General features: G+C 39.3%; 1 protein-coding gene across 4 annotated transcripts in view; it reads left to right on the top strand.

The window, feature by feature from the left end:
* mybpc2a (myosin binding protein Ca) overlaps positions 1-2,849 on the top strand; it is a 33,836-nt gene extending 30,987 nt beyond the window's left edge. For 3 of the 4 annotated variants that reach the window (XM_053515185.1, XM_053515188.1, XM_053515187.1), the window contains 3 exons: positions 134-270; positions 2,153-2,339; positions 2,454-2,849. In XM_053515185.1, the coding sequence (XP_053371160.1) occupies positions 134-270; positions 2,153-2,339; positions 2,454-2,485 (356 nt within the window). In that variant the 3' untranslated portion in view covers positions 2,486-2,849. The remainder of the gene's footprint in view (positions 1-133; positions 271-2,152; positions 2,340-2,453) is intronic. The other variant, XM_053515186.1, reaches the window with a different exon arrangement.
* The last annotated feature ends 14,274 nt before the right edge of the window (positions 2,850-17,123 follow it).

Here is a 17,123-nt window from a genome sequence, read left to right as displayed (position 1 = left end):
AAAAGTATTAAACATTAAAGTTGTGTTGACTTATTTCTCATTGAGATGTCCATGAGTTCTGGATAAGACATGATCACGTCTATTTCACCTCATACATCATGAGTGTTTTTTTTATGCTCATCTTTCATGCTAGGTCTTAACTATAAGACAAAGCCATTTAAAGAGATGGACATGAGCAGCTCCCCGAAGTTCATCACGCCCCTTGTGGATAGATGCGTCATTGCAGGTTACAGCGCGGCCATTAGCTGCGCTGTCCGTGGTTTCCCCAAGGTAGGGTGGCTCAATAAAGTACTCTATCTATTCATATGACCAAAAGTATGTGCACCCCTGACCATCATAGCCATATGTGGTTCTTCCCCACTTTGGATTGTCTCGATAATTTTTTTGCATATTTGTCACACTAACATGACTGAGATCAACAAACCAAATTTTAATATCAAACAAAGATTACCCGAGTAAATACAAAATGCAGTTTTTAAATGATGATTTAATTTTTAAGGGAAAAAGCCTGCCCAAACCTGCCTGGCTCTACATTAAAAAGTAATTGCCCCTTACTTAAATCCGATTGAAAAAGGATCTCAATCGGATTTAAGTCCAGACTTTGACTAGGCCAGTAGAAAACCTTAATTTTGTTTTTTAGTTTTTGAGCCATTTAGAGGTGGACTTGCTGCTGTGTTTAGAATCATTGTCCTGCCACATAAGCAAAGTCCACTTGAGCTTGAGGTCCTGAACTGATGGCTGGACATTGACCTTTAGGATTTTCTGGCAGGGCGTAGAATTCATGGTTTCATCAAGTCACCCAGGTCCTGAGGCCGTAAAGCCCCAGACCATCACCCCCATGTTTAACTGTTAGTATGATGTTCTTTGTATGAAACAATTTTTGGGTAAACATGAGACAAGCCTTTGTGTTCTTTTTAGTCATCAGTGGCCTTAATCTTGGAACTTTTCCATGGATGACATTTTTGCCCCCAGTCTCTTTCTTATTGTTGAATCATGACACTGACCTTAACTAAGGCAAGTAAGGCCTGCAGGTCTTTAGATGTTGTTCTGGGTTCTATTATAAGCAACTGGATGAGTTGTTGTTGTGCTCTTGGGGTAATTTTGTGGATAATGGCTCTCACCATGGTTTGCTACCATGTCACAAAACCTTAGAAATAGGTTTTAACTCTTTCCAGACTGATACATGTTATGTATACTGTACATACATGTTCTTAAATTTCTTTAGATTGTGTTGCTTTTTGAGATTTTTTAGTGTGCTTCATTTATCATTCTATTTAAGTGATTTCTTGATTCAGGGTCTCGCAGTTATCAGGCTTGGGTGTGGCAAGTAAAATTTTATTGAATTCGACACAAATCACAGTTTATTCATGATTTTGCAATGGGGCAAATACTTCTATCACATAGGGCAATGTAGTTTTGGACAGGCTTTTTCCCCTAATACAGTGGAGCCTGGGATTATGAGCATAATTCGTTCCAGAAGCGGGCTCGTATTCCAAAACACTCGTAAATCAAAGCAGATTTTTCCCATAAGGAATAATGAAACTCAAATGATTTGTTTCACAGTAAAGGTGAGTGTGTGTGTGTGTGTGTGTCAAATGTCAAATTAGACTTGCTTTTTCTTTACACATGCGCTGTACACACACGCATACAAACACAAAATGAAATATGTTTTACGCACACACAAGGTCACAGTGTTATAGTACACGTGTGCACGGATGTTGATTATACCAGTAAAAGACACGCACTAAGACCCAGCAGGGGAGACGATTACCCACAGTTCCGCAGCGGAGAGAAAACACGCTGGCTCAGTTGTGATCACGTGACGCTCGGCGTCAAAACAAGAAGCACATGCGTGATACGTGATACTCGGTACTCGGTACTTGTAAACCAAGTATGTTCGTTTTTCAAGTCAAAATAAAAAAAAAACTTTGCTCGTCTTGCAGAACACTCGCAAACCGTGTTACTCGCAATCCAAGGTTTCACTGTAAATGAAATCATCATATACAAACTGCATTTTGTATTTACTCAGATGTGACAAAAAGTGGCAAACATGCAAAAAAAAAAGCATAAAGGGGCAAATACTTTTTTATGGCACTCTATCTATCGATCTATCTGACTTTGCAATTGTATATAACTGTAATTTCTCATCCAGCCCAAGATCATCTGGATGAAGAACAAGATGATAATTGGCGCCGATCCCAAGTTTATCATGCAGAACAACCAGGGCGTCCTGACCCTGAACATCCGCAAGCCCAGCCTGTTCGATGGAGGGAAGTACACGTGCAAGGCCATCAACGACTTGGGTGAGGACGAGGTGGAGTGCAAGCTGGAGGTCCGAGGTAAACCCTGTCTCTCATGTCTTCCCACTTTTCCTCTGCTCTCTCCTCTGTCTCTGTTTCCAATTCCCCCCGTTATCTCTTTCCTAATTGACTTCATTTATTCTTCCCTTTCAGTCATGACAGAGAAGGAAGGAGCGAAGAAATAAAGACTGCAACATCAAACAGCACAGAAGGACACTGGAAACCGGAACGTAGATAAAATTACAGTAGAGAATGAGGATGATTTGTAGAATAGTGTCTGTATCTCAGGTTAAACTTCATAATCAGTGATATATGATGAGGTTATTGCAGTTTTAGACATATATTTGCGATGTTATGAATGCGTCAGTTCTCTGCACTCATGATATCACCCGCTGCGACTTGGTGTCTTCGGCAGCTTCATGAAATTTATGCGAAACTTCATCAGCCTGCGTTAATGAACCCGAGCCTGAATGGCACGAGGAACGGCATCTCTGGCAGATTTATGCCTCGAAAATGACGACTAAATAAATAAATAAAATGTATAATTCAGACATGTGTTACTTTATATGGATGATCAGAAGAAAGTGTGTGTGTGAGAGAGTGAGAGAGAGTGTGAGAGAAACAAAGAGAGACAGAATCAGGTTCTCATTAGCATAACACACTGGAGACCAATTATCGAACCCTTTCAACACAGCCCTAATTAACCCCCGCCCACATCATTACTGAGCAAACGAATTGCGACTAATTTACACGCGGTGCAAACAAACACAGCTCGGAATCCACCAGGACTGCACCCGGGGAGTGTGTTCTTCACGTGATGGACAGCATCAAGTACCCACGTACTTCCTCCACGATGCAGCATGCACACTTGGACCTGGGACACAAGGGAACATGAGCTAATGCTAACTGGACAAGACCTGGGAATTGGACCTACGAGACGAAACATACATCCTCGCTATTTGCACATGATGGAACAACCACACTTCAGCTTGTTTCCAACATTTTCAAAGTGTTCATGAAAGCACACCAGAGATCATAGTGAAAACCTACACGGGGCTTAATGTCCTGAAACTGACTAAGCAGTAGCTAGCGAATGAGACACCGCCATCATTATGTCATTACAATTACGGTATAATCACCTATGCCACCAGAATTTAGTATCTATTAGAGTGAACTATTTAATAATTTAGTGCGCAGAGTGGGATTTAGTATCTATTAAAGCATGCTATTTAGTAGTTTAGCGCACAGGGTGGGATGTAGCCATGGATTCAGTATGTATTAGAGTGTACTATTTTGTAGTTTAGCCAGGGATTCAGTATATTTAAGTGTGCACTATATAGTAGTCTAGTGTGTGTGATGGGATTATCCGTGGACTTAGTATCTATTAGAGCGTACTGTTTTCGTTTTTGAGCTCTAACTATCCTCCTGACTATTTATTCATGATGTTCTGTGATCTTGATGTCATGACGGGTCAGGTTTGCCAGTTTGCACATGGATGTTTAGTATTTGGAGAAAACTGAACTCACACACACACTATAGGTAGCTTCAAAACAAACAATAAGTGTGAGAAACCTGAATATATCTGATCCCAATCCAACCTGAAAAATCTACAGCCAACTCCACTAACAAAACCAAATCTCAATGTCACAAACGCAGACCTGCGACTGCACAGTTGATTGTAATGACACAGAGTGAACAGTAGAGAGCAGGAGTCACTAATGTACAGTAGAGAATACACACTGCAGTGACACTGTGCAATCCAAAGCTTCCTAGTGACCAGAAGAGTTTACGATACGTCCATGAGAGTTTATGGTTAGGGCTCAGTATAAAATCTCCTTGACATTTAGGAACTGATTATACTGTAAAGGGATAAATATAATCGGACACATTTTCACTGCGTACAGAAATAAGAACAGAACAACATTATACATTACAGCACCAAGAATTACATTTATATGTCTTCATATATTTTATTAATCATGATTAAAACACGGCACACATAAAGCCTTTTTTTTTTTTTTTTTACATTTTATTTTTAATTGTCACGGTGACATTTTATGGGCGAATATTAAATTTTATATTTCTCTCTTTTAAATAAAGGTTCTTGAGTAATCTATATTAAAAATAAAAGGTTTTGTCTGTACATTGGTCAGAACTCGGCCTTTCAATTATATTCTTTACATTTCACACACTGGAGGACCAGAAACCAGTTCTGTCTGTAGATGAGGCCACGGTCTGTCTGTCACATCATCACACAAAACTGTCTGGACAGAGTGTGGGATTTAATAATCTCCTTTAAAATAATCTACTAATGCGCTACTGTCTCAATGTAAACAAACACCTGCACCAATAGATATTAATTAGAAAAGATAAAGTGAATATTTTGACTGGGATTAGTTCATATTTTCACTTTGGCTGAAATGTGATTCACTCTCCGATTACCGAATCACTTTGGCTCTGTGATTCACTCTCCGATTACCGAACAGGGAGTGTATTTGTCTGAGCAACAAAGAAGGACAACTTAGTGTAAACAAGGCGTAAGATACTCAACCTTACAGAATGGGATTTCTTTGTATTAATAAGTTAGACAGAGAGTTCTGCTGTACAGAGAGACACACAGACATGGACGTGGTCTAACATTAGTCTAATATATATATTTTTGTTTTTTTCTTTTATTTTAAAGTAAAAATTAACCTTAAACTGGGATTAAATATCATAATTTTTTACTTACACCAGTTTGAAGTTCAGTCCTTTTAGCAGCTCAATCTTACTGAATGTAGAAGAAATATTGAAAAGAAGGAATATAAGAATACAGAAAAGCCACATTGAAGAGTCATGTGCTGCTAAAACACAACTAATGAATGAATGATGAAATCAGTAAATGATGGAGGGACGGAGGGGGGCATCGGCCTGTAGTCCTGTAGGAGAGAGAGATAGAGAGAAAGATAGAATGTGTCAGAGAGAGAGAAATGTAATAAAGGACATGTTGAGAGAGAGACAGACATACAGAACTATATTAATGAATACTTACACATGAATCCAAAGAGAATTCCAGATGGAGAGAGACAGAGAGAGACAGAGACACAGAGAGCTATAACTCTATTACTATACTGTACATGGAATTATTTATATATATATAGACAGGGAGATATTCTATATGTACATGTGTTTAAACAAAGAGACTTTAATTATGTAGGTGTACCTGTATCTGTCGAGAGGCAGACAGTGAGAGAGACAGGGAGAGAGAGACAGCAAGAGAAAGAAAGAGACTGAGAGCTATAATTATGTAAGTGTACATGAATCTGGAAAGATAAAGTTAAAGAAAGACAGAGAGAGAGAGAGAGAGAGAGAGAGAGAGAGAGAGAGAGATAACAATGTATGTGTAAATGACTCTGGAGAGACAGACAGAGAGGGACGGAGGGAGACAGAAAAAAGAGAGAGAGAGAGTTATAATTATGCAAGTATATGTGAATCTGGAGAGAGACACACAGACGGAGTGCTGTAATTACAGAATGTGAGGAATTGTAGATAAAGGTGAAGAGACAGACAGACAGAGAGACAGGAAAAGAGAAAGAGAGCTTTAATTATAAACGGTAAGTATACATGAATCTGGACAAAGAGAGACTGACAGAGAGAGAGAGAGAGAGAGAGAGACGGAGCGCTATAATTACAGTATGTGAGTAATTGTAGATGAATCTAGAGAGAGAGAGAGAGAGACAGTGCGAGAGCTCACAAGCGTGTAATTGCAGTATAGATCTGCTCTGGTGTGTGTTCAGGTGTTATTTTAATCCAGAGCTGCTCCTTCCAGTCCCCCACTGGTGTGTATGACTGCGTGTTCCTGCGATAACACACCTCAATTACCAGATTGCATTATTAACCTCAGCTTGTCACTAATCTCACGTACACAACGTCAGTCCTTGGGTCACATTATCGCTGCGTGAAAGTTTCTTTTGGACATCCGGGGAGATTTCATGTAGATCATCATTATCATCATCATCATCATCATCATCATCGTTTCTATCATTACCATTACTGACTTGGATCCAAGATGCGGCGCAGCAGTAGCACGCAGTGGCCACTTCAGAGCCAAAATGGTGCTACTTTGTTTACTTTGTGTTGTAGCACGTTTCTTTTACATGGTATATGAACATCGGCGCAACTAGTGTTCGTACATACCACCGTCAGACACTTTAGGAACTCAAAAAGGCGGTAAACTACATTAAGGATGAGCTGCGGGAAAAGTCGCGCGACCTTGGCTTGCTGTGGGAACCAGGCCTCCAGCCCTCTTTGTTGCCTGTAGCAATAAACTGGACTACATCCGACTCCAGCAGACCACACAGCGTGAGTTAAGAGACTGCTGCGTCTTTGTTTTCACGGAGACATGGCTCAGCAACAGAGTTCCAGACTAGACGGGCTAGCCTAGTGCGTTAAGACTCGCGGTGGTGGCTTGTGTGTTTACATCAACATGAAATTGTGTAAGGATTCTGTGCTAGTTTCTAGCTATTGCTCATCGCTGGTGGAGTTTGTGACTGTTAAATGTAGACCTTTTTATTTACTTAAGGAATTTACCATCGTTTTCATTATTGGAATGTACATTCCACCTAGCGCTAATGCTAAGGAAGCGATATGGGAACTGTATGCAAATATCAGTGAACTACAGAACACACACCTGGATGGACTGTTTATTGTCCCTGGAGATTTCAACCATGCAAATCTCAAGTCAGTGGTTCCTAAATTCCATCAGTGTGTGGTCTTACTAGCGAGAGGAAAAAACACGCTGGATCTTGTTTACACAAACATCCCTGGTGCATATCAGGCAGAGCCCCGCCCCCACCTTGACTACTCAGAGCACATCTCTGTTATGCTAATTCCAGCATACAGGCCAATCGTCAGGCGTTCAAAACCGGTTCTGAAGCAGGTGAAAAGTAGGAGCCATCTCTGCTCTTCAAGACTGTTTTGAGAACACTGACCGGAATATGTTTAGGGAAGCTGCGACTTACCACGACTTCACTGACTTGAAGGAGTACACGTCATCGGTGAACAGCTACATCAACAAGGCACTGATGATGACACTATCTCCTAGAGCATCATCCCACGACTCAACCAGAAACTCAACAGAGTGGGGGACAAAGTGGCCCTAAGAACAGCAAAGGCCAAATTGTTCTGGGCCATCAGAGAGGCGAAGCGTGCACACACCCAGAGAATCCACAACCACTTCAGAGACAGCGGTGACACACGGCGCATGTGACAGGGCATACAAGCCATCACAAACTACAAGACGACATCACCTGCCTGTGACAGTGATGGCTCCTTTCCAGATGCACTAAACAGCTTCTACACTCAGTGCGACCTGCAGAATGATGTAATAGCAAAGAATACCACCCCACCTCCCAATGACCAGATGCTGTGTCTGACCCCAGCTGATGCGAGGAAAATTCTGCGTGGAGTCAACCCACATAAAGCTGCTGGACCAGACAATAACCCTGGCAGAGTGCTCAGAGAATGTGCTGGACAGCTGGCAGAAGTTTTTACCGACATCTTCAACATCTCTCTGACCAGCGCCGTTGTTCCCATGTGCATTAAGTCCATCGCCATAATCCCTGTGCCAAAGAAGTCTTCTGTGACCTGTCTCAGTGACTACCATGCTGTTGCACTCACCGATCATCAAGAAGTACTTTGAGAGGCTCATCATAAGACACATCAAGAACCTGCTGCCCCTTTCACCGGACCCACTGCAGTTTGCTTATCATCCTAACTGTTCAACAGACGATGCCGTCTCCACCACACTCCATCTGGCCCTCAAATACTTAGACAAGAAGGACCCCTACATGCAAATGCTGTTCATAGATTTCAGTTCAGCATTCAATCATTTCATCGCCCAACACCTGGTCGGGATGCTGAGCCTGTTGGGTCTGAACACCTCCCTCTGTAATGGGATCCTGGAATTTCTGACTGGAAGACTTGTAGAGGCTCACAGAGTGATGTAAAGAACGTTGATAAGAAATTGTTGTCGACTTCTGGAGGACAACCATGGAGATGCTCAATAGCATCAAATTCCTGGGTGTGAACCTAGAGGAGAGCCTCACCTGGTCCCTCAACACCAGCTCCTTGCACAAGAAAGCCCAACAACATCTTTTGTTCCTGAGGAAGGCCCAGCTTTCACCACCAATCCTCACCACCTTCTATAGAGGTATTATCAAGAGCATCCTGAGCAGCTGCATCACTGTCTGGTTTGAGATTTGTGCCATCTTAGACCGCAAGACCCTACAGCAGATAATGAGGACAGCCGAGAAGATTATCGGGGTCTCTCTTCCCTCTATCACAGACATCTACACCACACGCTGCATCCGCAAAGCCATTAGCATTGTGGCTGATCAGACACACCCATCACAGTTACTCTTTAACCTCCTGCCATCTGGAAAAAGGTACCGAAGCATTCCTAGGGTTATGCCTAACCCTAAACTGACAAACACACACGCAAACACACTGATCAACAACCACCTAACAAATGTTCATATTAACCTGTAATTGCTCATTTGCACAATATTTATTACTTTTATTTCTATTTATTGCTCTTTTCTATCTTTGCTGCTATCTGTCTTGACTCTAATTAGGTTTCTTAGTTAGTTTTGTTAATTTACGTTGTGTGTAGCACCTTGGTCCTGAGGGACAGTTGTTTCATGTCTCTGAGTACTGAACTGTATATGGTTGAAATAACAATAAAAACATACAGTACTTGACTTGCCTTGACTCAATAAGAGCTAATTTTGCACCCAGAGTATTTTTTCTTTAGAAGTATTAACCATGCTGGCACACAAAACATAAACTAGCACACTTATCTCATGCATTTCATCATTAGTATTATATTCATGTGTAAACTCTACAAGGTGTATAAAAATAAGACTAGTGGTGTTCTGGATCAAGAAGACAGTCCCGAGCCTCCAGAGTCAGAATTGTTGAGGAAGCATTTTCTTAACCTTTTTCCCAGATGTTTCATTTAATGCATTCCTGATACGGTAAAGTTTTGTGTAAGAAGAATGAGACGTTATAAGACGTTCATGGAAGGATGTGTTGTTCTTTCCTTTAATAAGATTGGATTCTATACTATGGCTGTATTTTCAACTTATGATTAATCATGATAATCACAGACCATGACTGTGATTAACCACATTACATTTGTAATCGATTGACAGCACTAGTTTAAACCTACTCTATAATTCCCGCAGATGCTTCTACATATACTAAGTGCTTCTTCTGCCATGCGAAGGACTTCATTATAACTATATCAGAATTTTGAAAACTAGAGACTCCCCGTCTTCCTGCAGGAAGCGATTCCTGGCCTTATGCGATGCTCCGTGCCAGATGCTGAGCCAGCAATCGACTGGATTTCCTTCTGTCCCTTAAGGAAATGACTTTGAAGATGTAAACAGATTGCTCTGCTATTTTCTGCCCCTAAACCTGCCCACGTTTTACAAACCTCTTTACAACATTTCAAACATCACATCCCTCTCCCAAATTGCTCAGGTGTCGGTGTGTGAGCTGAAGTCATTTTTACTTCGACTTCTCCTCCATGCCTTGCAGCAATTTTTTGTACAATTATTATTTATCAGCCAATATAGAAACATATTTCTTAAATCCCACCAACACACCTACAGTAGGTACACCTTTCTCTATATACCCCCTCCTTTCATCTCTCTTGAAGGTAAAAAAAGAAAAAATCAGCTTATTGCTGATGGTTTGTCACTTGTGTGTGTGGCCTATTTAGGTTTTATCCTTCTACGAGGGGCGTTCGAGTCAAAGCGGGACTTGTGGTAAAATTCCTGATGGATGAAGGCATGATGATCCCGTCTCCAACTTGTGGATGAGACACATCTGACTGTGTGAACTGCACACGCATTCACCAACACCACTCGCACATTATAGGAACTTGGCAGGGGGTTATTGCCACATCCCGCATACAGTACTGACCTCTATCCAAGCCATTTCCACATTTGAGCCATTAAAAGAGTTCCAGGCAGGCCGGCGTTTCAGATATGATTCAGACAGGCAGTCCGATCATAGTTCTGGTGTTCTGAGAAAACATTCATCCTTTGTGTCCAAGCATTAGTGAAACAGTTGGGATAAGTGCATTAGTGTATCAGGGGATTATATAGAGAAATATAAGTAACTAGCTAACTGAACTAGCAACATACTGTACACTCACCAGAGGCTCCAGTAATCTCTGCTACTTCCTTCCAAGGTTTATTTTTTTTTCTTTTAATATCTAACATAAGGGCATTTATATAACAAAGCCCTTTAAGGGACATTGGAGAAGGAAAAATACAATAGATATACAGAACATAATGTAGAATTGCTTTGAAAATTTTTTGTGAGACAGCTACTCTTTGTTTTTATTTCTTTATAAGTAAGATGATGCTACTAATATACTTACTACCACTGCCGTGACTATTACTGTAATAATAACAATGTTACTACTACTATAAATATTACTAATAATTTAACAATGATTCTACGCCATTACTACTACTACTACTCCGAATAATAATAATAATAATAATAATAATAATAATAATAATAATAATAATAATAATAATGCTATTACTAATGATTTAACAATGATTCTACGCCATTACTACTACTACTACTACTACTACTAATAATAATAATAATAATAATAACAATACTACTTCTACAAATACTTCCACTCCTAATAATAATATCAATACCACTACTACTAATAATACTTATATTAATTACTAATAATAATAATTTAACAATGATTCTATGCTATTACTACTACTACTACTACTCTGAATAATAATAATAATAATAATAATAATAATACTAGTACTACTAATAATAATTACAATGTTACTACTACTACTAATAATAATAATAACAATACTACTGCTACAAATACTTCTACTCCTAATAATAATACTAATACCACTACTACTACTACTACAACACTACTCTTAATAGTGATGACATATGACCAGATCTGTTAATAAACTTATGTAAGTTTATGAAATCCTGCCTTCTGTTTTATTATTGGTTATAACAATTCATTCTCATCTATAACTGGTTTAAATCCTAAAGCATGAAGTTGGGACTGAAACTGTTTTATCCTGCCGTCTAATCCTGCATTATGATCCAGTAGATCAGCAGTTTGAGAAATACTCAGGCCAGCCCATTTGGCACCAACAACCACGCCCTGCTCAAAGTCACATAAATCACATTTCTTTCCCATTTTGATGCTCAGTTTGAACTTCAGCAGTTCATCCTGACCATATCCACACACCTAAATGCATTGAGGTGCTGCCATATGATTGACATACGCGGTAACTGCTTATCAACACAATCATCTAGGCTAATTAGATATTTGCGTTAATGAGCAGTTGGACACATGTACCTAATGAAGTGGCCGATTAGTGTATGGTATTTGTTTGTCTAACGAATAAAGCACACAAGTCACTTTTTATTGGTGAGATCTTGTACAAATTTCTTTTTACATATAGTAGGTTTCAAATAGACAATCTTTTCTACTATGTATTTTTCCCCTCCATGTCCCTTCATGAGCGCTGTATATATGAAAGAACAGAATGGAATAAGTTTTTGTTTCATTTTAACAAGAACTAATTGCAGGTTTGTAAGCTAAGCTGTGCATGAGGCTCTAAAGAAATTCCTAGTTTAAACACGTAATTGCGGCTCCGGAGTCGAAGAATGAAATTAATTACTTCTAGCAGTTAAAAATACACGGCTGTTAAAACTATTTGATTTAGAGGCATGCATGTACAGTATGCATGCATGTTTATAAGATTAAACCTTGTAAATGTCCTGCACAATCCATTACATAGGCTCCACGAACAGCGTTCTTCAATTGCGGCGAGGTGGATAAATGAAAAGTATTATGCTAATTAGGCTTTACGTTCTGTGGGAGAAACGAATAAAGCTTTTATTTCAGACAGATCATGGCAGTTGTAGTAAAATCAGCATCAGTGAGACTGTCTCTTATAAATAATTGATTAAGATCCTGAATTGTTATATAGTCTATTTATTAATTGTTATATATCTACAGTATATTAGTGTAATGGTATATTAGGTACTCAGAAATCAGGGATATATGTTATAGCTATGCTCTTTTGTGAAGTTGCAGCAGCATGATGAATAAAATCATGAAGATACAGATGAAGAGCTTCAGGTGAACTTTACCTCGAACATCAAAAACGTCAGATCTCTGACACTTTACCCCTCGGTATGGATGTTGGTGCCGGATGTGCTAATCCAAGCATTTCAGAAACTGACCAAAAGTGCACAAAATACAGACAGTAGATGAGCTACAACAGCAGAAGACCACACCGGGTTCTTCTCCTCTCAGTCAAAACCAGGAATCTGATGTGATCATGAGCACCTGGTCTTTTTCCAGCTTCTTCAGCTGTCTAATTTCTGTGAGTGGATCCTGATGTTGTCTTGTAGTCCATCTACAGTATGTCAAGGTTCAGTGTTTTGTGTGGATATGCTTTTCTGTTCAACATGGTTGTAAAGAGTGACCACTTGACTTAAATAGACAGTCATGTACAGTACCAGTCTAATGTCTGGATACAAATTGATTTATTTTCTAGGTCAGCTGTTCTGGATCAGTTGTTACAAGAACAGTATTGTGTCGAGTTTATTTGTAAAACCCATCAAGCTCCATGATGAAACTGTCTGTCACAAAGACCTTCCCAGGAAAGGGAAAGACCAAAACTGAGCTCTGCTGCAGAGGAGAAGTTGATTTAGAGTCACCAGACTCAGAAATCACCAATTAACAACCAGCACCTCAGATTAGAGCCGTTATGAAGCTTTACAGAGCAGAAGTAGCAGATATACATCTCAATATCAACTGTTCAAAGGAGATTATTGTGTATTTTGGATAAACACCTTCAGTATTGTTTTACAGTGTAGAAGGAAATAAACACCAGGAATGACCATGGAGTTAAAAGGGGTGTACAAACTTTTGACTGGTAGTGTATTTGTAACAAATCTTTCCTAAAAAATGGTCTAATCCAAAGATCTCTCCAAAATGGTCATGTATATGTACCAGATCTCTCCTACATGATAAAACAGTTAAACCTTGGATTTTGAGCATAATTGGTTCTGGAAGTGTGCTCGTATATCAAAACACTCATATATCGAAGCAAATTTCCCCCATAAGAAATAATAAAAGAAATGCATGAAATAGTTATAACAAAAACTAATGACACACATGCTCTCTGGTTCCCATGTTCAGCTGCTTGTTCTTCACTCTTTTTGAACATGCAAATCCTTACCATTACTCACTACTGCCATCTAGTGGATGGGCGAACAACAAACCCACTTTACTACAAAAAGAATCCTAGCTGCAGTGATACAGTATGTGTCATGTATATCTACCAAAGCCTAGATTTGATAAAAATTCAGAAGACCGTATACATTCACTCCCAAAAGTAAGTACACCTCTCTAATTTCACCAAACATTTTAGTATATCTTACCAGAGGAAAATACTATAGAATACTATGGTGAAGTCCAGGCCCAGAAGGATTAAGGCCTTGTTTTTTTTTTTGTCTACATGTTGAGTTAATGTTAGAGGACAGTAAATCTGTACCGCTACACATTGACTACTCTAAAGTAGATCCAAGTTTCATTTATATAGTATTATATAAAATGGCTGCTGAAATGTGAGGGGTGCACTTACTTTGTGAGGTTGTACTCACTTTTGCGAGATACTGTATATAAATTCTTTCCTATTCAGTTCAATTCAATTTTATTTATTTAAAAATTTTAACAACAGTCACTGTTGCAAAACAGCTTTATAAATAAAAAAATATATGAAAATGAGTTTGAAAAGAGTGAGGAAAAATTTATAAATCATTATTATCAGTCCCTGATGAGCCAAGGGTGAAGGTAGCGAGGAAAAACTCGGTGATATGTACAATCATGTTTAAAATCCTGCTAGACATTAACAAGAATTTTGTTTCTGGTGTCAGTTGTGTTAAATCACACTAATCAGGCTTTAAGCTCATTGAACTTATTAAAAAATCGTTTCCCATGGGATGTCAATCCTGCGCACCTCTGACACACGAATCAATTCTGATATTGCTGCCTGTTTCTGATATGCGAATGGAGATGTGGTCCGTGTTTCCTTCGTGCTGTGAGTACTCTAACACTGACATGAACATCAAAAACAAAGCATCTGAGATCTGAACCTGTAAAAGACAGAGAACACACCTCTTTTAAATCTTCAGGTTTGCCTCTTGAGAGCGCCGGGTTTCTCTCCGTCTGAAACACTCGCTGACTGAGTGGGCACGGGGAGCACTTCAGGTCGACTTCTTCCCTCGCCTACGTGCGGAATCAATCAGCACTTCCTAACTCCAGTAATCTCGGCGAACTGGACGTGGTTGCGTTTCTCAGCTCTTAATTGAATTGAATTGATTAAACGTTATTGGTCTGCAGTGGGCTGTTGGTTTGTGGGAATATCGACCGCGGCATTATCCTGAAAGTCATACGGCAAATCAAAAAATTCATTATTAACACACAACTACAGCACGTGGAGGGGAATAAAAGAAAGGGACACAATAATTCAGTAAATGACACAAATACATGTAGCTAAAACAGTAAACATTAGCTTAGCCTAGTGTAAAGAAAGGCGACTCTGGTGTAATGCTGTGTATAAAAGGGCAAAGGTTAAAGGTTACTATAGCTACCAACAGCAATACGAGTAATAAGGAAAATGAATAAGAATAAGAATACAACAGAAGAAAGCAGCAGGAGGAACATCATTTTTATTATACTTTACATTATACTTCAAAAAAGTCATAATATTAAGCAAAGCACCATTAAAGGGCATGTTATATATTAAATATAATGTACAGCTGGTACGTTACAATTTATTATGGTTAATTACAATGTTTATTCCAAATGCAACAACAACAATATGATAAAATCCAGGGTCCAATAAATAATTGAATTTATTATTAATTCAACTTTGTAATAAACAAATCTTATGACCCACAATCTAGTCTGTTAACATTAAGTGTTGGTTGCTAAGCAACAATAACACATAAAGCTTAGGGTTTGGACAGATTTATTACTTTATAAAATGTGTAAACTTGTGGGTTACTACAGAACTGAAGTAAAGTGATGCACTCGGAGAAAAGAGTTATGTCTGGAAAAAAGGTCACCTGGAAAACTGCTGTCTGGAAAAGTTATATCTTGAAACATACCACATATAAAAGATGCCGTCTGGACACAGAAACGTCTGGAAAACATGCCGCTTGGAAAACGTGCTGTCTGGAAATACAATTCTTGAAACATACATACGATACTATAAAACATGCCGTCTGGAAACTGGATAAAATGCTGTCTGCAGAAAATTTGTGCCTGGAAAACACATCCATTTGTGCCATATAGAAAACATTCTGTCTGGAAAACACACCAGCTGGAAGAAATAATGTCCTTAAAACATGCTGTCTGTAAACTGTTTTTCTGGACTGTACAGACGACAGGGTAAAACGTCTCATTTAAAATGTGCTGCCTAAAACCAGTCCGTCTGGAGAGTTTGGCTGTCTGCGAAAAAGTTTTGTCTGGAAAATATACTGACTGGAAAGTACAGCACCTTTAAATATGGAAAAAATAAGTCTGCAAACAAACCAACACATGACCAGACGCTACTGTACAGTATATACAGTAGATATAACACACAATAGGAATACACAATAGGAGTACCGTTCGTCCTGGCTACATCAATCCTGTCTAAAACATTCAGAACATCACCACAACATTTCTCCATAATACTGCAAAGTCCATAAATGTCAAATAGTTTGTGTATTCCCAGTTGAGTGTAAGTTCACAGAGGAGCACCGGCTCATCGACTGTTAGGCAAAAGAAATTTGCAATTTAATAAAATTTTAATGGAGCAAATCCTATTTTTCTTTTTTCACACAGAACTGTAGCTATGTTTGTATTGCATGCAATTCATAAGTACTTTATAGTAACAATACTAATATATATATACAGTATATAATTAAAACTCTAATGCATTCTTGTGTAAAACAGTAGAGAGTGTGTTTGATCATTGTGTGGTTGATTAGAGTAAGAATTAAGATTCTGTCTCTTTTATGAATCAGTGTCACGCTACATGTACTGTATAAAACATCAGTGTGTGTGTGTGTGTGTGTGTGTGTGTGTGTGTGTGTGTGTGTATGATTAATCAGAGCTGAATAAAGCTCAAAAGTGAATCAGACCGCATCTGACGGCGAGTTCTGGCCGACTCACTCAGATATCTGCGCTAACAGACCGGAGCGTGTCAGAGTTATGAAATGCCTGGGTGTGAAATAAACAAGCTGAAGGTGCGCGTGGGCCGCGGTGTGTTTACCTCCGCCGAGTGTGAAGACAGGCCGAGAATAGAGCGTGTGCAGTCTGCTAGTGTTTCCGTATGGTGGGCACATAGACACTCGCGCGCACACACACACACACACACACACACACACACACACACACACACACACACACACACACACAAACTAATTCGAGTTTACAGTCTAAAATCAAATGAATAAAGATAAGTATTTCCTCCAAAAGCGAAACCTTCTATCTGTAAATGATTGGACCAGACAGCAGTAATATTCGGGACTGGTCAGAAGGTGTTGATTAATTCTCTGTAACTGCAGTGCAGAGCTCATTCCAATACGCTATACTTCTACAGGGACTCGAACGGTCGACACTTTACATCATCAGATTGTTTTTCAGTAGTAATGCTTTCTGTAAGGATGGAAGGAGCCTCCAGTGCCAGCACAATGCCATGG

This window comes from Clarias gariepinus, chromosome 16 (assembly GCF_024256425.1).
Source record: "Clarias gariepinus isolate MV-2021 ecotype Netherlands chromosome 16, CGAR_prim_01v2, whole genome shotgun sequence".
NCBI classification, from domain to species: Eukaryota; Metazoa; Chordata; class Actinopteri; order Siluriformes; family Clariidae; genus Clarias; species Clarias gariepinus.
The sequence above is the reverse complement of the archived record's forward strand: the minus strand, read 5'-3'. Positions and strand labels throughout refer to the sequence as shown.